Below are 26,506 nucleotides of genomic sequence, written 5' to 3'. Positions count from 1 at the left end.
AAAACAAAACACAAAAACAAACCAAAAAAACTCAAAAAACTAAAAACTAAATAAACCTAGCTAGTCTACCGCCAATTTTAATAAGCACGTTCTTCTATAACTCCTTGATAAAAAATAGTGAGTTGAAGGCAATCAGCTACTGAATCCTTCCCTTAAAGATTTCCTTACATAAATTAAAAAACAAATAATAAAAAAAAAGATCTCCCTACAAATTCCAAAGATAAGAGGCAAAGGAAGTTTCCACACAGAATTAAAAGATTCATCCTCTAGTGGTTGGATAAACTAGCATGAAGCAATATAACATAGTCTTTAGTAGTTTCCACGTGATTCCCAGTTCAACCTGGAACAAATGACTTAATTTCTTAGAGCTTCAGTTTGCTTACCGGTAAAGGGGGATAATGCTTATACCTACCTCCTATCTCATCAGATTGTTCCAAGGATTAAATGCAAAAATGCACACAAAGGTCTAACGAAGTGCCTGATAAGGGCTCAATAAATTCATATCACTACAACCACTTCGTCAAAAATTTCAGTGTGAAGAGCCTCAAAAAAACCAAAGGACTAAAGACAAGCCACGAACTTGGCATTTTCCACCGAGTCAACGCTGCTCGGGAAATCAGTCCCATCAACGGCCAGGCGCCCTGGAGGTACCCCCACCCTTGGAAAGCGGGGTAACTCGGTGGGCCGGGTCGCACAGGCCCAAGGTCGCTTTCCAAGCTCCGCCGGGCGGAGGCGACGACCGGGCTGGTCCTGCCCAGCGATTGCTGCCATGGCAACCGCCACAGGGTCCCCACTGGAGGCGCCACCTCTTCTGGCTTAACCTAAAGTCCTCACAGCGGAAGCCAACTGAACGGCCTCGAAGTGGCCGGCTTAGGCCTCTCGGCGACTTCCCGGGCCCCACACTCCAGGAAAAAGGCCACAGTCCCCGCGCCGCTGTCCGTGGAGCCCCTAACCCCCCTCCCCGGCCCTTCCGGCGGCCGCCGTCCTTTAACCCCCGGAAGTGGGCGGGAGAGGAAGCGGCTGGTGATGCTGGAACAAATATGGCCGCCCCGGCGCCCGTCGGCTCCTCGGGCTCCCGCAGTCCTCGGCTGGCCGCCGGCCTTCGGCTGTTTCCACTACTGGGGCTGCTGCAGCTGCTGGCCGAGCCTGGCCTGGGCCGCGTCCACCACCTGGCGCTCAAGGTAAGGCTGACCGGGGCCGGGTAGGAGCGGGCCGGGGGCCGGAGGCCGCGGCCGCTTCCGGGGGCTGGGGGCAACTTTGGCCCAGAGGAGGGGGGGATGTTTGTGAGCTTTTGGGTTCCCGCCTTTTTTCCCGGGCGCGGCCTCCCTCCGAGAGGGGTCTGTTGGGAACTGTGGGAATGGCGGGAGGCCTCGGTCTGTCTGGAAAGGGCAGGAAGATTCGAGCTGAGAGAGGGGAAGGGGCTGAACTGCGGCGTAACCCCGAAGGACTCCGGAGGCCGCGCTGGCAGTCCCTGCTGGTTTCCCTAGCTTCCTTGCCGACAGCAACCTGCTTTTCCTCCTCCCTTCTCACCTCCAACTTTTATTTCCCACTTCGCTTGTCCGCGGTCTCCACTTGTCCATGCCCTTGTACTTGGCAGAACCTTTGCCTCAATTTCCTCGTTCGGCTTCGGGCGCACTCTGGACTGATCAAAGCGGGAATCTCCAGGAGGAATTTCATTTCAAATCTCGCTTGAAATACGTAACCGGAAATTTAAACCCAACATTTAAAATATGTTTCTAATTAGAGGGCCTGCCTTTTTATCTCTCGCTCCTGTCATTGTCTGTCTAGGGAAGAGATTTATGATAGGCCTAGAATGATCCTCTGGATCCTTGCTTTATAACTCAAGACATGCCTCCAGGCGATTCAGCAGGTTAATATATCTGGAAAGTTGAAAAATAAATCGTTATGACTCAAAGCCTTGTGCATTGTTTTCATAATACACAATTTTCTTAGAAGTGTGGGATTGTAGAAAGTTTGCTTTATTAAAACAGTACTTTAACAAAGCATTGCATTTTGTGAATGTACAGTTTAAAGAATACAGAATCTGGATTAAAAAACCTGGCCAGACCCATACTCCATACCCTGGCTGTCAGTTGTTTGTAAATAAAATGTGTCCTGATTAAAATGGTTCTCAACCGCAGGAAGCCAAGTGAGTCTTGGCTCCTTTTGAGAATCTGCTGAAAGGTATTGAATCTGTCCCCAGAAAATGCAGGTAGAAATGTAGGCAAAACTTTCTTGGAATTTCTAGGGCTTTATAATTCTGCGGAAGCTTATCCATAGGCCCTAGTCCCCAGGTTTACAACTCCAAGAGATGAACTTCTAAAATTCTTTCACTTTATAGTTTGGGATCATGAGTCTTAGATGAAGTCATGCAACTGAGTTTATGTAGTTTATAAATTAGAGACAAAGCTAATACTAGGACACACTGGATCATGTCTCTTGGCTTTGGGCATTTCTAAAATTAAAGTGTCGGATGGCCAGCATCAGTAGGTAAATAAATACTGACCATGTTGGTATAGAGGAAAAAGTATACTGTCCTCAGTGGTAGAAGCAATCCGAGTTGGTGTAATTCTGGTGATTGGTTTCTCCATATTGTGCTAAATTAATTAATATTTTTAATCTTTGTAATTGTTTCTCAAGTACTGTGGTGCCCTTTCCATAGTCAATACTGTAGTTGCTCCTTTTCTCTTAAACAGTATGTCGTTTTGCCCAAGGAAATGGAAATCACCTGAAGAGAGCCTGTCAGAGCAGCAACATTAGATTATCTTCTTTTGCTTGAGACTGAGAGAAATAGGAGAATTTCAACCATACACCAAATAGACAGAATAGTATAGTGAACTCCCATGTAGCTGTCACCCAGCCTCAGTAACCATTAACCAGTGGCTAATTCCTCCCCTTCCCCACACAAATCACTTCTCACTTGCATTCTTTAGTTTTTAATTAGAAACAAGTCTTTTCATTTTTTACTCAGTTTTCTCATCCCATGCTACATTTTCCATCATTCTTCTGGTTTTCTCAGTCTTCTCCAATTTCTTCTCTTTTGTTCTTTCTTTAGATTCCTTAACTTTTTGAAACAAATTTATTGAGGCATAGTTTATATTCATTAAAATTCACCCATTTTAAGTGTACGATTCAGTGATTGTTAGTAAATTTACTGAGTTGTGCATCTATCACCACTGTTCAGCCATAGAACATTTCCATCACCTCTGTAAGATCCTTGTGTTGGTTTACAGTTAATTCCTATTCCCACCTCCAGCCCCAGACAACCACTAATCTACTTTCTGTCTCTGTAGATTTGCCCTTTCTAGATAGTTCATGTAAATGGAATCACACAGTATGTGATCTTTTGTGTGTGGCTTCTTTTATTTATGTTGTTGAGGTTCATACATGTTGTACTGTGTATTAGTAATTCATTCCTTTCAATGGCTGACTACTATTCCATTGTATGCATATCCCACGTTATGCTCAGCCATTCACCAGTAATGGACATTTTTTGGCTATTGTGAATAATATTGCTGCAAACACTCACATGCAAGTCTTTGTGGGGACATATGTTTTCATTTTGGGGGGTGATAGCTAGGAATGGAGTAGAATTGCTGGGTCATATGGTATTTAACTTCTAAAGAAACTGCCAAAGCACTTTCAAAGTGACTATACCATTTACAGTCCCACCAGAAATCTGTGAGGGTTCTCCTTTCTACATATTGTGCCAACATTAGTACTTCTTATGTTATTTTAGAGTGAATCAAAGTCATCATGTTGTTTGATCCATAAATATTTCAGTATGTACCTATAAGAAACAGGGACTCTTTCAAAAATATAACTACAGTGCCATTATAACAAAGAAAAAAGTTAATCTTTAATATCATGGAATACCAAATCAGGTTCACATTTCCATTGGTCATAAATGGATTTAAACTTTTTAAAAATCAGAGTGGGGGCTACTCTTCGTTGCGGTGCGCAGGCTTCTCATTGCGGTGGCTCCTCTTGTTGCAGAGCACAGGCTCTAGGCATGCAGGCTTCAGTAGTTGTGGCACGTGGGCTGAGTAGTTGTGGCTCGCAGGCTCTAGAGCGCAGGCTCAGTAGTTGTGGCACACGGGCTTAGTTGCTCCGCAGCATGTGGGATCTTCCCGGACCAGGGCTCGAACCCTTGTCCTCTGCATTGGCAGGCAGATTCTTAACCACTGCGCCACCAGGGAAGCCCGGACATACGATATTTTTAAAAAAGCATTTCACAGAAGAAAATCCCAAATGGCTGATAAACCTAGATGAGGTGCTCTTACTCATGAAGTACCAGGAAATGCAAATTCAGTCAACATCAGCCTTGATTTTCCCCAAAACTGGGAAAAATGAAATGTTTGATGACATCAGGTTTCAGTAAGGCTGTAAGGAAACTTTCATATACTTTGGGGATCCATTTGGCAATTTCTAGTAAAATTGAAAATGTGCCATCTAGATATATATACCCTCAATCCCCACACACATAATGCATAAGATATGTACAGGGAATGTTCATAACAGCATTGTCACAGCAGAAGATTGGGAATTAACCTAAATGCACAAGTAATGCTTTGGGGAAATGGATATACTGTGATGTACATAATGATGGAACACAAGCAGATAAAGTGAGGAACTAGAGCATATTCAGTGTATCAGCACAGTTAGGCGCTCAAAGAATACAGTGTTGTCTGAAAATGCAAGTTGCCAGACATACACATACATTGGGACACAGTTTATCCAAATTTTAAAAACATAGCAATGCTATATGATGTTTATGGTTATGGATACGTCCAGTGAAAAATAGAAGCGCATTTAACCAATTCATGAGCTTGGGAAGCGATGGTGGAGGGGAATAGGATTCAGTAGAGGTACAAAGGCGCTTCACTTTGTCAATGAAGTTCTGTTCTTTTCCTCCTTCCTGCCCTCCCTTCCTGTGGCTCTGAAGCAACTACAATACAGACATTTGGTAATTGTGGGGAGTGGGTAGTTGGGTATTTGTCGCTATTCCTTTTACTGTTCTACAGCGAGGGGTATTGTGAGTCTTCTGAGGGCAAGGGCTCGCTTGTCTCGCTGACCATTGATTGCGCAGGGCCTGACACAGATGAGGATTCAGGAAGAGTATGTTGAATGAGGAAATGAATGTGTGTCTGTGTTCCAGTTTTTCTAAAATGAGTGCTTAGTACTGGAAAAAGTATGGTTGCCAGTGTTTATAAAAATAGAAATTCTTTGCACCTGGGTGGTGGGCTTGTGAGTGCTTAGTACGTGGCTGATCTTGTTATAGATGCCACCAAACAGCAAGGTGATAGATTATGGCTCTGTACTTTTCTGTTTTGTTTGGTTAGTACCACTGAAAAGCTACAATGACTGAAAAATGTGTTTTAAGTATTCTTAGATGTAAAAGGAAAACACCAAACTATTATTATTAGTTTATACCTGAGTGGTAAGGTTGCAGCTACTTTTCTGTACTTTTCCAATTACATTTTCTGTGAGCATGTGCAAGTTTTATAATTCAAAATAAATGATATTAAAATAGAACAGAGATTAGAGGGAAATCTCCATATTCTGAATAGTTTTCACAAGGTGGTGAAATAGTAGTGACTTGGGGGCAGGGGAGAGCTTTGATTCTTTTTTCCCTAATATAGTTGTCTTTGGTATTTTTGGCCACAGCATGTGGGATCTTAGTTCCCTGACCAGGGATCTAACCCAGGCCCCCTGCGGTGGAAGCACGGAGTCCTATCCACTGGACCGCCAGGAAATTCCCCATTTGTGTTTTTTTTTTTTTGCGGTACGCGGGCCTCTCACTACTGTGGCCTCTCCCATTGCGGAGCACAGGCTCCGGACGCGCAGGCTCAGCGGCCATGGCTCACAGGCCTAGGCGCTCCGCGGCATGTGGGATCTTCCCGGACCGGTGCACGAACCCGTGTCCCCTGCATCGGCAGGCTGACTCTCAACCACTGCGCCACCAGGGAAGCTTCCCCCCCCATTTGTAATTTTTAAAAATTAAATTTGATTACAAAAACTATCCTATTCACTCTTGAAGTCAAATAAAAATGATTTTTTTGAATACAGTACTTCATTTTCAGAGGCATAGTTTACAGACAACCAAAAATTTTTTTGCTTGGATAAAGTGTAGATTAGAACAACAGAAGTTATAATTACCTTTCGTAAAACATTTGAAGGAGTCAAATAGCATTTATTATATGACAAGTAAGTTTGCTTTTTGGTGACCTAAGAGCTTTTCTATTATGAGTCCTAGTCCTTCCTGTTCCCCATCCCCTTAGTTGGATTCTTCCAAGTTAACCACTGGTACCATTTGGTGTGTCCCTTCCACATTAAGGTCTTCATATACACATTCCTCACATGTATGTTTCTTTCTTTTCGTTTTTTGGTGTAATCACTTTATAACATCTAAGTCAGGTCAGGGTGTGTGCAGAGCTCTTCGATGATTTCTAAGCCAATGTCCAGCCATCCTGGCCTCTTGCAGTCCTCCGTCCACAAAGCAGAGGTTCACCAGAGGGTGGCACTCCTGGGTGCCGAGGCCCAAGTGCCCTTCCTCTTTACGCCTGCAGGCTGGTGCCCACCTCCTCTCAGTCCCTGTTCAAAGATGCCTTCCAGTGAAGCTTTCTCTGACCAGCCTCGCTTAGGTGGCAGTGCTGCGCGCCCTCCTCCTCTCCCTTCCCTGCTGTATTTCTCTGTAGCGCTCATCACCATTGAGCAGACGATGTCTTATACTGTTTATTTGTTCTTATCTGTCTGTCTCTACTAGAATGTAAGCTCAGTGAGAGAGGCCTGTTTGTTCATTTTTCAGTGTTTTGTTCTCAAAACCTAGAGCAGTGCCCGTAGGTACGCAATAAATACTTGCTGAATGAATGAACTTTTTCATTTATTAGTTGTGGACATTAAAAAAATGTAAGTGTATATATGGGTCTACTTCCTTCTGTTTCACTATTGCAATAATACTTCATTGTAAGAGGGACTCACCATTTCTAAAAATCATTCTTTTGTTGGTGGAAATTTATAGTGTATTTTTATTGCTTGATTTTAGCTATTATAAACAAAGCTGCTATGAATATTCTTGTCATATATCTTTGTGTATTTCTGTGGAGTAGATTCCTAGGAAAGGTACCAAATAGCCCTCTATGAAGGTTTTATCAATTTACACTCCACAAGTAGAGTATGACCATGTTCAGAGTGTTCGTTTACCCACATACTCCACAGCACATTATGTCTTAGCTTATGCCAGCCTGATGGGGAAAAGGTGATATCTTGTTTTAAGTTGACTGTTGGTGAGGTTCAGGATCTCAGCATGTTTATTAGCCCCCTGCTGGCTTTTAATTTCAGATCTTCTCTGTAGACCAGAAATTTTAGGAAAACTTACTTCAGTAAGAGTATACTTTTCAGTGTATGTATGTTCTTAAATGCTGGTAAAGCATTTGTGGTGGGAAAAATAAAGTTGCATGCAAACAGAAAACAAGAAGAGAAAAAAAATTGCACCCATAATTAAGACCCAAAACTTCACTTTTTAAAAAATAAATTTATTAATTTAATTTATTTTTATTTTTGGCTGTGTTGTGTCTTCATTACTGCGCGTGGGCTTTCTCTAGTTGTGGCGAGCGGGAGCTACTCTTTGTTGCAGTGCACGGGCTTCTCATTGCGGTGGCTTCTCTTGTTGCGGAGCACGGGCTCTAGGTGCATGGACTTCAGTAGTTGCGGCACGCGGGCTCAGTAGTTGTGGCTTGCGGGCTCTAGAGCACAGGCTCAGTAGTTGTGGCACACGGGCTTAGTTGCTCCGCAGCATGTGTGATCTTCCCGGACCAGGGCTCAAACCCATGTCCCCTGCATTGGCAGGTGGATTCTTAACCACTGCGCCACTAGGGAAGCCCCAAAACTTCACATTTTAAATAAACTTTTTGGGTAAATATTTGGCTTAGAATTTCAATAATCTTAAAGTTTTAATTTTACAAAGTAGTTTATTGCAAATAAGAACAAACCTTTCAGGGGACTTCCTTGGTGGTCCAGTGGGTAAGACTCTGCACTCCCAATGCAGGGGGCCCAGGTTGGATCCCTGGTCGGGGAACTAGATCCTGCATGCATGCTGCAACTAAGATCTGGCGTGCTGCAACTAAGACCCGGCACAGCATGCATGCATGCATTAATAAATAAATAAATAAATAAATAAATTTATTTATTTATTTATTTATTTACCAAAAAAACCTTTCAGAATAATCTGAAATAATCCAGAATAATCTGATGCTGCATTTTTTTCTGAGATCCTCTATGATAAATTAAGTATACATTAATTCAGATGGCTTATCGCTTCTCGCTTCATCTTCATCATCAAACTAATGCTTATGTCTTTGTTTGAACTAGTACTTTTGAGATTATAACTGTGGGCCAATTATGTTTCCACCAACTTCAGATAACATAAATCTGCTAAGGAAGGCCACGAAAAAGTATAAGTTTTTACAGTCAACCATATAAATATGTACCTGGGAACAGTCCTGTATTTTGTTTATATTCTGGTAGCCTTGACTTCTCATGAGTGAACAAATTCATTTAATTAACTTGATAAGCAGTTTACTGTGATTAGGAATATAACTTGTTTTTATGGTTATTTTTTTATTCCTCCCCTATATGGGGAGGAATGTAAGGGAACAAAATTGATCACAGTTGATGGCTTGAAATTTTCTATAATAAAAAAATTTTAAAGCAAACAAAAGATAACCATTTATTTGGTTGTAAAAAGTATTAATTTTCTTTTTTTCTTTTTCGGCTGCACCACGCGGCATGTGGGATCTTAGTTCCCCGACTAGGGATTGAACACTCATCTCCTGCATTGGAAGACAGATTCTTTACCACTGGACCACCAGGGGAGTCCCTGTAAAAAGTATGAGATGGATAAGAGCACAGGTTTGGGTTTTAAACAAACCTGAGTTAGAATACTGGCTTTGCCACCTACTAACATTATGATTTTAAGCAAGTTTTACCACTCTGAGCCTCATGTGTAAAATGGGCATAACAACACCTGTCTTATAGTATTGTAATAAGAGTGAATGGTGATAGAGTTCTTCCTAACACAGTACTGGGTATAAGGTCAAATGTTTGCGATCTCTGTGATCCTTGGAGAAACAGACAAACCTTACTGCTGGTTCAGTGCTAATGGAAATGATTGAGTGGGCTTTGAAAATGTAATTAAATCTTCATTGCTTGTGTCAGATATTGTCATCTTCACCCCACTTTGGCAACTCCTTGCCTTGCCTCCTTTTACTTTGTCACTCTGCCAAGACACTGACATTGCTGCCTCTTATGTGGGAGAGTATCTGGAGGGACAGATGTGAGTGCTGAGGCTTCTCTCTTCCCCTCTCACACCCCATCCCCAGATGTTGCCTGTAGCACTCTGGCTGTAGCACTTAATTACAGTGGGTGGGATGTTCATCCCAGGGCCCCCAGATCTCTGGCTTCCTCTTGGTAGAAGGAGAGGTTTCCTTGTTCCTGGACAGTTAGGCCTGGCTGTTGGAGATTTTTTTTGAGACTGAGTATTTATCACTTCTTGGGCCTCAGCCCTTAGGGGTGTTTTGTAAATATTGGTTTATTTACATTGAATTAAATCAAAGTTGAATGAGTGGTTAAAATGTTTGACCTTCCTGGTTACTTTCAATCTCAAAGTTTGTGTCTCTATGATTTGTATAGTGAAATACAGTTTACAAAGTCACTTCCATACGTATCTTATTTGATATGGTGACATGATAGCTTAAAATGGAGTGTCAGGGGTTAGGTTAGGCGAGGGTCCTGCAGTTATTACTGGCAAATGGTAATACTTAGAAATAACGATTGATTTTTTTTTTTGTAATTACAGATTAACACATGGTCTTTGTTAGAAATTTAGAAAATATAGAAAAGTATAAAGAAAAAATTGCTACCCACCATCCCACTGGTACTAACCTTTTCATGGTTTGATGAATTTCTTTCAAATCCTTTATAAATAATTGTAAATATATATACCTTTTAATTTTTTAAAACAAATTTAACTCTTAACTGTATATAGTTTGTTTCTGTTCTTTGCATTTAATATTTTTTTAGCTTTATTGAGCTATAATTGTCAAACAAAAATTGTATGTATGTGTGTGAATAGTTAAGATTTACTCTCTTAGATTTCAAGTATACAGTATTTTTTTTTAAATAAATTTATCTATCTATTTATTTATTTTTGGCTGCGTTGGGTCTTTGTTGCTGGTTGGGTCTTTGTTGCTGCGTGCGGGCTTTCTCTAGTTGCGGTGAGCGGGGGCTACTTTCGTCGTGGTGCATGGGCCTCTCATTGCAGTGGCTTCCCTTATTGTGGAGCACAGGCCCTAGAGTGTGTGGGCTTCAGTAATTGTGGCACGTGGGCTCAGTAGTTGTGGCTCACGGGCTTAGTTCCTCCGTGGCACATGGGATCTTCCCAGACCAGGGCTCGAACCCGTGTCCTCTGCATTGACAGGCGGATTCTTAACCACTGTACCACCAGGGAAGCCCCAAGTATACAGTATTGTTAACTGTAGTCACCACGTTGTATATTAAATCTGCAGAACTTACTCATCCTGCGTATCTGAAACTTTGTACCCTTTGACCAACATCTTTCCATTTCCTTCTACCCCCAGCCTTGGTAACCACCATTCTGCTCTTCGCTTCTTAGAATTCAACTTTTTTAGGTTCCACATATAAGTGAGACTGTGCAGTATTTGTCTTTGTGTGTCTGGCTTATTTAACTTAGCGTAATATCTTCCAGGTTCATCTGTGTTGTTGCAGATGACAAGGTTTCCTTCTTTTTTAAGGCTGAAAAATAGTTCATACATAAACACATTTTCTTTATCCATTTATCTGCTGACAGCTACTCAGGTTGTTTCCATATCTTGGCTATTGTGACTAATGTTACAGCTATCTCTTCAAGAGAGTGATTTTACTTCCTTGGGATTTATACCCAGAAGTGGGATTGCTGGATCATATAGAGTTTTTTTTTTTGGCCGCACCCGCGTCTTATGGAATCTTAGTTCCCCAACCAGGGATTGAACCTGGGCCACGGCATTGAAAACAGTGAGTCCTAACCACTGGACTGCCAGGGAATTCCCTAGAGTTCTAATTTTAATTTTTTGAGGAACCTTCATACTGTTTTCCATAATGACTCTTCTAATTTACATTCCCACCAACAGTGTACAAGAGTTCCCTTGTCTCCACTCCCTCATCAACACTTGTAGTCTTTTGACTTTCTGATAATAGCCATTCTAACATGTGTGAGGTGATGTTTCATTGTGGCTTTAATTTACATTTCCCTGATGATTGGTGATATTGAGCACCTTTTGTGTCTTCTTTTGAGAAATGTCTATTCAGATCCTTTATCCTTTTTTTAAAAATATTTATTTATTTATTTTTGGCTGTGTTGTGTCTTGTTACTGGGCGCGGGCTTTCTCTAGTTGTGGTGAGCGGGCTTCTCATCCTCGTGGCTTCTCTTTTTTTTTTTTTTTTTTTTTTGCTGTACGCGAACCTCTTACTGCTGTGGCCTCTCCCGTTGCGGAGCACAGGTTCCGGACGCGCAGGCCCAGCAGCCATGGCTCGCGGGCCCAGCCTCTCCGCAGCATGTGGGATCTTCCCGGACCGGGGCACGAACCCGTGTCCCCTGCATCGACAGGCGGACTCTCAACCACTGCGCCACCAGGGAAGCCCGTGGCTTCTCTTGTTGCAGAGCACAGGCTCTAGGCGCGCAGGCTTCAGTAGTTGTGGCACGCGGGCTTCAGTAGTTGTGGCTCATGGACTTAGTTGCTTCGCAGCATATGGGATCTTCCCAGGCCAGGGCTTGAACCCGTGTCCCCTGCATTGGCAGGCAGATTCTTAAGCACTGTGCCACCAGGGAAGCCGCCTTTATCCATTTTTAAATCAGGATATTTGTTTTCTTGCTATTGAGTTGTTCTAGTTCCCTGTGTATTTTGGACATTAACCCCTTATCAGATACATGGCTTGCAAATATTTTTCCTCATTCCATAGGTTGTCTCTTCACTCTGTTGATTGTTTTCTTTGCTGTGCAGAAGCTTTTTTGTTTGATGTAGTCACATTTGTCTATTTTTCTTTTGTTGCCTGTGCCTTTGGTTTCTATCCAAAAAGTTATTGCCCAGACCATTGTTAAGAAGCTGTTTTCGGGCTTCCCTGGTGGCGCAGTGGTTGAGAGTCCGCCTGCCGACGCAGGGGACGCGGGTTCGTGCCCTGGTCCCGGAGGATACCACGTGCCGCAGAGTGGCTGGGCCCGTGAGCCATGGCCGCTGAGCCTGCGCGTCCAGAGCCTGTGCTTCGCAACGGAAGAGGCCGCAACAGTGCGAGGCCCGTGTACCGCAAAAAAAAAAAAAAGAAGAAGAAGAAGCTGTTTTCCTATGTTTTCTTGTAGTAGTTTTACAGTTTCAGGTCTCACATTTAAGTCATTAATCCATTTTTTTTTTTTTCTTTTTGCGGTATGCGGGCCTCTTACTGTTGCGGCCTCTCCCGTTGCGGAGCACAGGCTCCGGACGCGCAGGCCCAGCGGCCATGGCTCACGGGCCCAGCCGCTCCGCGGCATATGGGATCCTCCCAGACCGGGGCACGAACCCGTATCCCCTGCATCGGCAGGCGGACTCTTAACCACTGCGCCACCAGGGAGGCCCCATTAATCCATTTTGAGCTGATTTTTTATATGGTGTGAGAAAAGGGTCCAGTTTCATTCTTCTGCATGTGGATATACAGTTTTCCCAACACCATTTATTGAAGAGACTATACTTTCCCCACTGCGTGTTCTTGGCAGCTTTGTCAAAGATCAGTTGAACATAAATGAGTGGATTTATTTCTGGGCTCTATATTCTCTTCCATTGGTCTATATGTCTTTATGCTAGTACCATCCTATTTTGATTACTATAACTTTGTAATACATTTTGAAATCAGTCAGTGTGATGCCTTCAGCTTTGTTCTTGTTCCTCAAGATTGCTTTAAGGTCTTTGTGGTACCATGTGAATTTAGGATTGTTCTAGTTCTGTGAAAAATGCCACTGGAATTTTGATAGGGATTACACTGAATGATATGGATAGAATGGACATTTTAACAATGTTAATTCTTCCAGTCCATGAATACAGCTTATGTCTCCATTTATTTGTATCTTCTTTAATTTCTTTCATCAGTGTTTTTGTCATTTTCAGTTTATAGTTCTTTCTTCTCCTTGGTAAAATTCATTCCAAAGTTTTTTTTTTAATATTTATTTATTTAGGCTGCAGTGGGTCTTAGTTGCAGCATGTGGGATCTTCGTTGCGGCATGCAGGATCTTTAGTTGTGACCTGCGGACTTCTTAGTTGCAGCATGTGAAATTTTAGTTGTGACATTCATGTGGGATCTAGTTCCCTGATCAGGGATCAAACCTGGGCCCCCTGCATTGGGAGTGCAGAGTCTTACCCGCTGGACCACCAGGGAGGTCCCTGTTGTTTTTTTTATGCTATTGAAAATAGAATTGTTTTCTTTATTTCTCTTTCAGATATTTTGTTATTGTATAAGAAATGCCACTAATTTTTGTATGTTGATTTTGTCTTGCAACTTTACTGAATTTGTTTATTAGGTTTTAAAAAATATTTTATTTATTTATTTATTTGGTTGTACCGGGTCTTAGTTGTGGCTGGTGGGCTCCTTAGTTGTGGCATGGGAACTCTTAGTTGCAGCATGCTTGTGGGGTCTAGTTCCCTGACAATGATTTGAACCCAGGCCTCCTGCATTGGAAGTGCAGAGTCTTAACCACTGCACCACCAGGGAAGTCACATGAATTTATTAGTTTTAATAGTTTCTTGGAGGAGTCTTTAGTGTTTTCTATATATAAGATCATGTCATCTCTGAACAGAGACAGTTTTACTTTTCCCTTTCCGATTTGGATACCTGTTATTTCTTTTTCTTGTCTGATTGCTCTGGCTAGAACTTCTAGTACTGTGTTGAATGGTGAGAGTAGGCATCCTTGCCTTGTTCCTGATCTTAGGGGGAAAGTTTACATCTTTTCACTGTTGAGTATGATGTTAGCTGTGGACTTGTCATATTACAGCCTGTATCATGCTGAGGTACCTTCCTTCCATACCTGATCTGTTGAGCATCTTTATCATGAAGGGATGTTGTATTTGTCAAATGCCTTTTCTGCATTTACTGAGATAATCATAGGATTTTTTCCTTCACCTTGTTAATGTGGTGTATCACATTTATTGATTTACATATGTTGAACCATCCTTGCATCCCAGGGATAAATTTTACTTGATCATGGTGTATGAGCCTTTTAATGTGCTGTTGAATTTGGTTTGCTAGTATTTTGTTGAGGATTTTTGCATCTTTGTTCATCAGGGATATTAACTTGTAATTTTCTTTTCTTGTAGTATCCTTATAGGCTTGGTGTCAGGATGATTCTGGCCTTGTAGAATAAGTTTGGAAGTGTTCCCTCCTCTTCAATTTTTTGGAAGAGTTTGAGAAACACTGGTGTTAATTTTTCCTTAACTGTTTGAATACTGATTCAGTCTCCTTATTCAGATTTTCTGTTTCTTCAGATTGAGTCTTGGTAAGTTATATGTTTCTAGGAATTTGCCCATTTCTTCTAGGTACTCCAACCTGCATTTAATATTATATTGTTATTACTTTCCGATATTAGGGGATAGTGGTGTGAAAATGGCTTTCATGTCAGATCTGTGTTGAAATCCCAGCTTTACCACTTAGAGTGTCCATAGTCTTGGGTAGCGTTTCATCTCTGAACTTGTGTCTTCATCCCTGTCATGGGGATACTGCTTTTAACCACACTGGGCTGAGTGAGGATTAGACATCATAGGAAAGCCCTTGGCACATAACCCAGTTCTTGGTAAGTGCTGAAAACAGGGAGTTGTGATGCTGTTGTGATTGTTTAAAATATTCTTCAAAAACATGTTTTTAATGGCATTGTATTATCAAGTGAAATGCTATACAAAAGTAGAAAAAAAAACAGTAAAGGAATATAGAGTTTGTATGGAAAAAAATCACTGTTATAAGGTTACAATTGAAACATTTTCCCCCCAAAACCTAGAAAATAGACATTGTGGTGGACTACGTGAAGATAAAAATCAATTAACAGGCTTCCATTTTTGCTACACAGCATCTAAATGCGGGATAAATTAGAACAAACATACTTTCAAAATTTAAACTTATTGAAGTATAATATACATGCTAAAGAAAATACTCATTGTAAGCATACAGCTCAGTGAATTTCCACTGTGTAAGAATACTTGTGCAACCAGCAACAATGTTACCAAGCATTTCCAGAAGCTCCTAAAGGCCGCATCCCCCAAGTGACTGGGAAGTCTCTCCCTACTGAGAATAACCAACCACCATCCTGACCTCTATTGCCTTAGCGTATTTCCCCCTACGTTTGAATTTGAATTTGTTATACCTATGGGGAATATGGCTTGTTTTGCTTAGTGTTATGTCTGTGAGATCCATCCACCTTGCGTGGGGCAGGAATTTTTTCATTTTCCTTCACTGTCCCTCTGTAGCCCTTCTCATCTGTGGATTTTGCCGGGGTATTAAGCCCTGATGTCCAAAGTGATCCATCATATGTAGCTGAATTAATTTCTGTCCTGTGAGTCTAGGATGGTAGTAGCCTTGTCACACTTTCGGGAGAACTGAGAAGATGCCCGCTCAAATCATGTTCCGTGGAGGTTCATCTCTCGTAGAGTCCCAGGAAAGACTGGGAGCTTTAGCTTTTCTGGTTCTTGTGGTCTAGCAGCTCTCCAGTGTCTTCTAGCAGATTACTTCTGGAAGATAACAGTTAAGTTATCTTATCTGGCTTTTTTTTTTTTTTTTTTTTTCTCCCTGGGAGTGCTGGTTTGCTGCAAGCTCCTCCATCCCACCTGGAAATGGAAGGAAGTCTAGCAAATGCATAGCTGGGCTCCTAGAAAGGGGAGGGAAAGTCCCAGGGCCAGATCAAGGGGAGAGGGAGGGAAGGAGCTGAAACCCCAGTGGCAAAATAACACAAGCCAGGGCTGCCCCAAGGTGTAGAAATCTGGACCCAGAGCCTTGGATTTTGAGCAGCTGGTGAGGGAGAGCAGGAGCCAAAGCCCTAGACGCAGGCCAGGAGGGCCGCTGGGACTGTGTCCCTCTCCTCGGCTCACAACAGCAGACTCTCAACAGCTCTGTTCCTCGAATGAAGGAGTGGGCTAGGAAATAGAACCCTCCTAACGGCAGTGGGAGGAGTCCGTTTGATTTTTCTGCTGAAGATCTGGTCCTTAGCCTCTCATCATAGGTGTTTGGTGTTTGCAATTACACTACCTCTGAAGTCCAGGAGCTCCAAGTCTAGAAATAAAAAATTACCCCTCACACAAAGAAACAAATTGCTAGGAAAGTCAGCAGAGATGACCAAGAACAGAATTAGGGGTTTCAGAGCTCCTCAGTATGTTGTAAGATGGCTCTATTTAAAATGAAAGAAATAACTGATAGAGTTTTAAAATATGAGCAAGAAACAAACACTATCATTAATGACTATGCAGATTTGAGGAAGAACCAAACCCGAGTTTTAGAAAAGTACTTAGCCTAATGCCTTTGCATTTAGGAGCTGCTTAATAACTGTGAACATTTGGGCAAATAATTCTCAATATAAAACTCATGACTTTACACAATGTGAAGCGTCTTTGTGGAACCTCAACTTTAGAAGTACTCACTAATACCATTGTTCCGTTGGCCCTAAAATTTGTTGACTGAGTTGACATTGGAATCACCATTTTGAGATAGTTTCAAGTAATGTTCAGCTACTCCTGTTGTCCTGCAGTGGGAGGAGCCGGTTACACCAAAACGCCTAAGAAGGTTCATATGAATGAGTGTATTCTTGGAGCAGCTTTGGCCTCTTCTCCCTCCCTCCATGCCCCCCTCCCCCGCCTCCATGTTTTGAGTGCCTACTGGATGCCAGGCCTTGTACTTGAAGGAAGCATGGGAGGATGACTGTTCCTCCTTTCCTGGAATCCACATTCCACAGGCCATCGAGTCTGCCCCCGGGACCCTTACAGATACACTGGAATGAATCGAATCTATTGTGTGTTTCCTTCTGCAAAATTGTTGCTATGTTATGAGTTTCTGATGAGTCTTCTTCAGCTTTGGGAGCAAGAAAAGGCCCCACAGCTGTCTATATTATTGAATATATAGAAACATTGGTTAGGTAGCAGGGACCTAGATAACCATAGTTTTCCAAGCAAATGAATAGGTTAACTCATCAAGTTAACTTCTCCATGTTACTAATTCCACCACCGCAAATCCTTTTAGGACGATGTGAGGCATAAGGTTCATCTGAACACCTTTGGATTCTTCAGGAACGGGTACATGATGGTGAATGTCAGTAGCCTTTCCGTGAATGAGCCTGAAGGAGCCACAGACAAGGACACAACGGTAAGTGCCTTTCCAGGAGATCTTTTCTGTTGCTTAGGTGAAAGCTTCATCCCATACTTAAATATGAAGTATCAGAATGTAGAGAAAATTAAACTTGTGAGCAAGCGTCAGATGGTTTTATTCTTTTTTTTTTTTTTTTTTTTTTTTTTTGCGGTATGCGGACCTTTTACTGTTTTGGCCTCTCCTGTTGCGGAGCACAGGCTCCGGATGCGCAGGCCCAGCGGCCATGGCTCACGGGCCCAGCCGCTCCACGGCATGTGGGATCTTCCCAGACCGGGCACGATCCCGCGTCCCTTGCATCGGCAGGCAGACTCCCAACCACTGCGCCACCAGGGAAGCCCAAGTTGTAATTCTTGAATAATTTTAGTAACAACTGATCCTTCTTACAACATGAATGCTAAGAAAACCAAGAGGTGGCCAGGCCAAAAGAGTCACCTTTCTGCTCTTGGAGTAATGAAGGTAAGGGCGCCGGGCATCATGTGGTTATTTACTTCCATTGTTTTTACCTCCTCTTAGATTGGATTCAGCCTAGACCGCACAAAGAATGATGGATTTTCTTCTTACCTGGTGAGTATCAAATGCTTGACCTGATCCCTCCCTTCACTTGAACCCAAGACACTGCGTGGAAACACCCTGCTTCTGTCAGTGCTGTTTTCTTGAGGTGGTAGTGGCTTTAACTTGCAAGCATCTCTGAACACCCACAGTTGTGTTATTTGAACGGAGTCTGGGCCACTTATTTGCTTTGTTCCTGAAAACGTTTTCTTCTTACTCTAGTGTGACTGAATAAGGTGGTGTGTAATTGGGTCTTCCTTTCTCAGGATGAAGATGTGAATTACTGTATTTTAAAGAAACAGTCTGCCTCTGTCACCCTTCTAATCCTAGACATCTCCAGAAGTGAGTAAGTAATTCTACTAATCCTTCAGTTCAATCCTAGAGTAAAGTTAGGGGGAATTTGGTCGTTAAGTTACCATTTATTGTCTGCCACATGCCAGATATTTTGCTGAGTGCCGGAGATTAAAAACAAGATGAGGAAGACAGAGGTCCAGTCCTGGAGGAGCTTCTAGATGGGTGAGGGAGCAAACGATCACAGCAAACTAGAGAAGTAGTAGAGCAGAGAGACTGAGGATTGCAGAAGAGAAGGGAAGGCTTCAGAGAAGTGTTGGTGCGCCCGCCCTTCTCATGAATCGACTTTACAGATGAATAGGAAAGGGAAGAGCATTTTAGGCAAAGGGAACGTGATATACAAAGGCAGAATGGTGTGAAATAGCATGGTGTGTTCAGTGAAGTGACGTCATTGTCCGCATCCAGCTAAGGGGAAGAGAGGAAGGCTCCGCCCCGTTCAGTGCTAGACATGCTCCCCTTGGTACGAGTGATGGTGCCAGCTGAGGCTGTGTGTCCGCTCAGGCATGGAAACTTGCTTGTTCCTCCTCAGGCGGGATGGGGCAAACAAAATTGCGGTCTGGTAAGCAGGGAGGAGGGAGGAAATGCATATTAGGTGGGCTACTAACAGTGCTCACTGCCCCTCGCGTGCTCCCCAAGGCTTCACTTTAACATCTTACTGGGTTTTTTTTTTTTTTTTTTTTTTTTTACCTCTTGTTCCTTTTCCCTGGTACACCAATTTGTTGAACACATTGCACATACTTAGGGGGGAATGTGTACCTCAGAATTGTATGGTTGCTATGAACTTAAGCTTTAGAGTGAGACTGCCCAGGTCCTCGCCCAGCTGCTCACTAGCTTACTACTCTTGGGCAGGTTCTTTAACCTTTCTGAGCTTTCATTTCAACATCTGTAAAATGCGGATAATAGAATCTACATCATAGGACATCATGGGACTGCATGAGATGATGGATTTAGAGCTGGAAACAACACCTAACTTATAACACTTACTGGCCATAAGCATTACCTTGAACTCTTTTTCTTCTGTCTTGTTTGAATATAGAGTGCGAATAAAATCTCCACCAGAAGCTGGTACCCAGTTACCAAAGATCATCTTCAGCAAGGATGAGAAAGTCCTTGGTCAGAGCCAGGAGCCTGGTGTTAACGCTGTTTCAGCAGGCAGCCAGACTCAGAAAAAACAAGGTAAACTGTGAGGTAGAAGCTAGCATTTTCTTCACTACCCTGATTTGTAGATTCTTTTTTGTTCCTAAGTAAAAACAAATATGATCTTAGCATTATTTTATTTTTGAGGTGATATAAAAATATGTAACAAAGAAAAATGTGGAAAAGGTGGGAGAAGAAATGTCATTTCTCCTTACTCCCTGTGTTAGAATTTTAGTAATTTATATTTCCTTCTAAACTTGTTTCCTAAGTCTAGAATATTTGATTTTTAAAACTCATACGTTTATAATTTTATAAGCATCCCTGTTCACTCAACTTTAAGTTATTTCATACTTATTAGATATCTCATTAAATGGATACTGTAATTTGCTCAGCCTTTCCCCTTAAAGAGACATATTCTACCTTGATGCTATTATAGTAAAACATTGCTACATCAGACATTGTTATTTGTAGATTTTTTTTCATATGTAGAACTTTCTTTAGGATGGGTTCCCAGAATTGGAATCTCTGGTTCAAAGGATATGAATACTTTTGAGAATATTGATACATATTTTCATTCCTCTCCATATGAGTTGTGTGAATTTATACTCCTGTTGGGAAATATATAAGAATAGTGCCCACGTCACCATGTCCTAGACAATACTGGGTTTTTGGTTTTGTTTTGTTTTTTAAATTCTAAAGTGAAAGGCAAAAAGGTATTCTTGATTTTGAAGTCACTTTTTTTAAAAAATTAATGTATTTATTTATTTTTGGCTGTGTTGGGTCTTCGTTTCTGTGCGAGGGCTTTCTCTAGTTGTGGCAAGCGGGGGCCATTCTTCATCGTGGTGCGCAGGCCTCTCACTGTCTCGGCCTCTCTTGTTGCGGAGCACAGGCTCCAGACGCGCAGGCTCAGCAGTTGTGACTCACGGGCCTAGTTGCTCTGCGGCACGTGGGATCCTCCCGGACCAGGGCTCGATCCCGTGTGCCCTGCATTGTCAGGCGGACTCTCAACCACTGTGCCACCAAGGAAGCCCTGAAGTCACTCGTATTACTGAGGCTGCTCTTTTCCTCCATATGTTGATTAACCAATTTATATTTATCACCTCTTTCATTAACCGTTAGGTTTATCTAATAATTTATATGAGTGCTTTAAAGATAACTATTTATTGTATTATTTATGTGTCTTTTTCTCAGTTTGTCAAAATTCTAACCCAGGTTAAAAGATGTGCAGAAATGTTACATTTGTGTGATGAGGTAGTTTCACGTATGTTCACCATCTCCTCCTTGTCCAGGTTCCTCAGGCTCACATAACCATTCCCTAGGCAGAAAATCTTCTTTTCCTTCTTTTTATTCTGAAACTCTCTCCCTTCCTGCAGGGAGTTTGAGATGCTGTCTTCCTCACAAAGAGGGTCTTAAGTAAAAATAAGACACAGATGCCCTCTCTTTTCATTGAAAGAAGTCATTAGCAATTTCTACACTCCTTGATGTGGAAATAAAAATAGTATGCTTTATGCTAATATTATTTCCTATTTTTCCGTGTATATAAATAAATTTCATATATTATATATATATGTATTTTAAACAATGATCTGTTTTCAAATGTAATTACTTAGAAGATAAGGAAGTCATTCCACGTGGTATCTCTGACAGTAACATGCACTAGGTTATTTAGAGATGATTTCCCTCGTCTGTACTGAGTATTATCATTTATTAGATTGCATTTATAATAGAACAGGTTGCCATTTGCGGCTTCTACAGCTCAGGAGTGTTTGGGGTTCTAAGCAGATGGCATTTCACTAGATGGCACGTGGCCTCACCGTTTTGATTGTTTGAATTATTTGATATTAGACGAGCTAGAGTCTCATAAAATCATACTGTAATATACATATGAGCTGAATCATGCAATAATAGCTCTTAAATGTTTCCGCTTCTAGACAGTGCAAAGTCTGAAAGAAGTACAGTGGATTCAAAGGTAAGAAATAACCTGACTTATGCTCTCAGCTTTCCTGGGTGTATATGTATGTCTGTGTATGTGTGTGCATATAGGAATGTATATACATATGTATATATGTACACACACAGGTGCTCACACATACATCTGCATGCCTGATCTACAGGGGGTTGCCTTCTGTTTGGGGAGATAACTTAGGCACTCGGAAACAATTTCAAAGTAAGACTGAGTGCTGAGCTATACAGCACTTACATGATAGAGGCTCAGATAGTGAGAGGAGAGGGAAGTGGGCTCTCGGAGAGCCCTCTGGAGGGAGGCGTCACCAGGGCTTGAAGTTTGGTAGATTGTTTGGGGAAGAAGAGAACGAAGGAGATGAAGACCATCATGAGCAAAGACCGGAAGTGGAGATGAGCGTGACAGGTGCTGGGCACTGGCCTATTGGAAGTAAAAGGTACCTGTTTGGGAGCAGAGAGAGGTGTCTTAGATAACAGAGGGCTGGAAAATTGAAGGCATCGATGCACAGAAAACAGGAAGTCATCATGTGTTCTTGACAAGGATGGAATGTGATACAGAAGGTGTTAAGGGAAGGTCATAGTTCTGAAGGAATGTGTAGGGAGAGGGAGACAGTGAAATTAGAGGGACCAGGAGGAATACTGTTGTGATAATACAGGTTTAGGGTGATGAGGATCTGAACTAGCGCAGAGCTTTGGAATCAGTCTAGGAGGTCATTTGGGGGTGGTGGGAGGGTAGGAGAAGAGGTAGATTTCCCCCCTGCCCAGAGGTGTAGGACGTAGAAATAGCAGAAGGAAAAACGGGAAAGTTTTGGTTTGGGATATCTTGGTTTTTCAGTGATGGGACATCCAAATGGCGGTATTTTATTTTGTTTTATTTTAATGGCTTTATTGAAGTATAATTGATACTTAATAAACTGCACATATTTAAAGTGACAATTTGATAAGTTTTGGCTTGTGTGTACACCTGTGAAACCACCACCACAACAAGAGAGTGAACCTGTCCATCACCCCAGAGGTTTCTCCTGTCCCTTTGTCACCTTCCTGTCCCTAAGTAACAACTGATCCATAACTATAGATACGTTTTACAGAAGCTGCTATAAATGAATTATGCAGTACCTACTCTTTTTTGTCTTCTTTCATTTAGCATAATTATTTTAGGTTCGCCCGTGTTGTTCCATGGATCAGTAGTTCCTTCTTTTTGTTACTTACCTTTAGTCCGTTGTACCGGTGGCAGTATGTAGATCATTTGAAGTCGGGGATGGAGCCCAGGTGCCGTGCCAGGGTGTGACCTGGGTTGGCATCCGTTGTCTAGCTGAACCTTTAAGACTAGAGAGGTGGTCACTAGTGAATAGGGGGTATTGAAGAGACAAGAGGTAGATGAGAAAAGGAAATGGGTAAAAGAATTACCATTCTCTGTGAAAGGTGATTTCATACATCTTGAAAAAATGGTGAATTTCTTTTTCAGTGAGCTTTTGAAGAAAGCTTGGGTTTAAGAAAAGCATGTTTTGGAGTTTTAGAATTTTTATTTTTATTAGCATGCTTTTTCCACCAGTCTCATTCTAAAATAGGTTGTTACTGTCTTTTTTAGGCAACAGGAGAGAAATCCTTTTCTGTTCGTAATAATGATGGGGCAGTTTCATTTCAGGTATGTATTCTCTTTCAGTCAAGCTTCGTAGAATTTATCTCTACCATGTAGAAGGGGGAATTTTTATAGAAAATTTGAATTTAGGAGTAGTAATTTAGGTATGCTACGTGTCAGTCACTTGAATACAGTAGCTCTCTCCATAACCTACAAGGTGGGTATTGTTAGCCACCACTTATCAAATCGTAAATCTCTGAGAGAGAATAACTCAGAGTGTTATGTCCAGTGTGAGTGAGGAGGCCCGGATTCCAACCCAGTTCTCCCTGGCTGTCCCCACACCTCTGCCTCTCCAGTCCCATGCTGCCTCCCATTCAGAGTGTGTCAGAAACACAGACTTCTGTACCTGAAAGGACCATTGTGATCTTTTAGGGTGATGTTGTCATTTCAGAGATGAGTTCACTGAGCCTTAGAGGCCTGAGTGACCTGCTTAGCTGTCACCCTTGTTAACTGCGCACGGGTGTTTATGGCAGCATCGCAGCTCGTGTGTGGGGTCCGGGGGAGGACACTGGACTGGACCTCAGAGCCCATGTGCTAGCTGGTGACCTTGGACAGCTCAGTCAGCTTCTGAACCTCGCCCTTGAATGATCTGAACATGGAAAATGAGGGCACGTGTCTCACAGGGTTGTTAGGTGTATCATTCTTCAAAAGTAAAAGTGCTTTGTAAAGCACTATACAAATAATCTTTTATCATTAATTTGTAAGAATCACTGTCTCTTTTCTAACCAGTTTTCATTAATTGAGGTATAATTTGCTTAGAGGGAAATGCCCAGGTCTTACGTGTATGGTTCAATCAGTTCTGACACCTGCGTGCACCCACATAACCCACTCTCAAGCTTCTCTGTATTTTCACCATCTCCGAAAGTCCCCCACCCCTGCGTCTGCTCTTCTGATTTCTTTCACCGTGGATTCTTTCGCCTATCTAACGATTTTTATATGTTCTTTCAAGTTCAGTGGCCGTCGGTATTAACAGCTAATAACTGAGAGCTTTGGGGGCGCTCATCTGCTCTGAATCCTCGGCAGCTTCCCATCTGTCTCAGAGTAAAAGCCCGAGTCCTTCCACGTGGCCTGCAAGCCTGCGTGGTCCGGCTGCTGTCAACTTTCTGACCTCAGCTCCTGTTTCCTCCCCAGCCCCTGCTTATTACTCGCTTCCAGCTACACAGGCCACCTTGCTGCTCCTAGAAAAGGTCAGGCCTTGGGCTCTGCTCTAGCTGTACCTGCTGGAGGAACATTCATCCCTCAGAATCTGTGTGATCAATTTCTTCCTCCTTCAAGTCTTTGCTCAAATGTCACCTTCTCAACAAAGTTTACTCCAATCGCCCTGTTTTAAACACAGCACCCCCTGCCCCGCCCCTGGCTCTGTTTTTTCCCTTAGTGCTTCTTTCCAACGTACGGTATACCTGTACTTATTATTGTATTTATTATCTGTCTCTCCCTTTAGAAGGTAGCCATAAGGGCAGGGATTTCTATCTGCTTTATTGCTGCTGTATATGAAATTCCTCGTCTTGGGCCTGGCCCATAACAGGCTGCCCATCTGTCATTACGGAGATGAATGAGTGAGTCACACATCGTGCTGAGTACTTATGTGTCATCATTATCTCAGTTCATCCTCCTAACAGTCTGTGAATTAGGTACTGTTATTATTCTCCTTTTACAGATGAGGAAACTGAGGCTCAGAGAGGTTAAGTAACTTGCCGAAGGGGAGGGTTCAAACCCAGGTTTGTCTGACTCCAAGGCCCATGTGTTTAATCACTTTGCTTTACTACCTTCTTAAGAAAATATAAGAGGTACTTTTCTGTCTTCTTTCCTTCACTTTAAAATGTTTGTTAATAAAATAAGCATTTTGAATGTTTCTTTTTTAAGTCACAAAAGGAAAGCATTTATAGGATACACATTTGTCAGTTACTAGTGCTTTGTGTCAAGGTGAGTACTGAGGGGAAAGCAGCATTCGTGGTGATTCAGAACATTGCCTCAAGCAGCCAGTGCATAGGGTTCTTGGGATGCATAGAACAGGCGGCACACAGAATGGGCAGCTCGCTTTCTCTCTGGCCTCCCCCGTCCTTGTAAAGAAGCCAGCAGACGGCTCGTTAGTGTTCTGCTACGCAGTGTCCTCCCGGTTTTGGGCAGCACAGTCACTCCGAGCTTTTCTGCTCCATCCACAGAGGAGGTCTGATAGTCTGTCTACCTAGAGCTGGAAAGGGACTGTCAGGGCTTACCTCAACCCTAACGTTTTCATTTTTGCTTTATTTTGTTTTCTTTTTTTTCCTTCAAGTGTCAGGTCTCTACTCTGATCCACCATGATGGTTCTATTGATTTTTTAAAAAAATATTTTTTAGAAATTTCATGAGAGTCTTACTTTTGTAATTAAAATTACATGTTTAGAAAAGTTTTCTTTTTGTGGCTACCTTGGGTGGGCAAGAATACATGCTCTCACTTTACAGTGATGAGTTTGGGACATGGTTTTTCGGTAATAATTTCAGCTTGAATAATTCTTGGTCTTTTCTTTTCGTCTTCTTGTCAGATGTCTCTTTTTTCCCCCCATTCTTTTAAATTTTGAGGTATAGTACCTATAGAAGAGTGTATAGTACTTATGTTGAGTACAAGTAATTATAAATAATCACCTTTGTAACCATCACTTGGGACAAGAACTAGAACAGTGCCAACACCCCAGAACCCCCTTGTGGCCCTCATGCTCTTCTCAACTCTAGAGTAACCCCCATCGTGAAAGATGTTATCGTAACCATTTCCTCACTTTTCTTCATAGTTTACCACCTATATATGTAACCCTAAACAGTATATTTTAGGCTTTGAGTAAAACGTTCTCTGGACTTGATTAAGGTGTCACATTCTGTGATCTTTTTATATATATACATTTTAAAATTTACATTAAACTTCATTTGAATACATGAAATAATGTTGAAAACAAAGAAAAATGTCTAAATGTAGAAATTGTAGCCTCTGTTACTATTGTTTAAAATCATATGGGTAAATTTTGATGAGGGAATACTGGTCCTTTAACTTTTCAAGTATCAGATGAACCTCCTTTCTTTCTCAGAAGTATTTTTTACCAAAGAGCAAAACAACAATATGTTGGCTTGAAAACTAGAAAACTGTATCTTAGGTTAGCTCTGCAGACTTCTGCAAAAACCCATCACTGACGGATAAATATGTGATAAAGCAAGTGTAGTAAACTGTTAATTGTAGAATCTAGGTAGTGGGTACCCATCACTGACGGATAAATATGTGATAAAGCAAGTGTAGTAAACTGTTAATTGTAGAATCTAGGTAGTGGGTACATAGGTATTCACTGTATAATTCTGTTAACCTTTCTGTTAGCTTGAAAATTGTTATAACAAAATATTAGGAGGGTATCATAGAATAAGAAAACATCTATTTAAACTCTGCTTTGGGACAGTTTGATTAATCTAAGTAAGCAGTCTGTTTTCATCTGCT

The 26,506-nt window shown here is 41.9% G+C and overlaps 1 protein-coding gene across 2 annotated transcripts in view; it reads left to right on the top strand.

Moving 5' to 3' along the window:
* The first annotated feature begins 848 nt into the window (after positions 1-848).
* Positions 849-26,506, top strand: part of GPR107 (G protein-coupled receptor 107) — a 70,890-nt gene continuing 45,232 nt past the window's right edge. Inside the window, exons 1-7 of one of the 2 annotated variants that reach the window (XM_060102491.1) lie at positions 849-1,181; positions 17,290-17,412; positions 17,929-17,979; positions 18,231-18,310; positions 19,352-19,491; positions 21,384-21,421; positions 23,003-23,059. In XM_060102491.1, the coding sequence (XP_059958474.1) occupies positions 1,041-1,181; positions 17,290-17,412; positions 17,929-17,979; positions 18,231-18,310; positions 19,352-19,491; positions 21,384-21,421; positions 23,003-23,059 (630 nt within the window). In that variant the 5' untranslated portion in view covers positions 849-1,040. The remainder of the gene's footprint in view (positions 1,182-17,289; positions 17,413-17,928; positions 17,980-18,230; positions 18,311-19,351; positions 19,492-21,383; positions 21,422-23,002; positions 23,060-26,506) is intronic. The other variant, XM_060102490.1, reaches the window with a different exon arrangement.

The sequence above is a fragment of the Mesoplodon densirostris genome, chromosome 6 (genome assembly GCF_025265405.1).
Source record: "Mesoplodon densirostris isolate mMesDen1 chromosome 6, mMesDen1 primary haplotype, whole genome shotgun sequence".
NCBI lineage: Eukaryota > Metazoa > Chordata > Mammalia > Artiodactyla > Ziphiidae > Mesoplodon > Mesoplodon densirostris.
The sequence above is the reverse complement of the archived record's forward strand: the minus strand, read 5'-3'. Positions and strand labels throughout refer to the sequence as shown.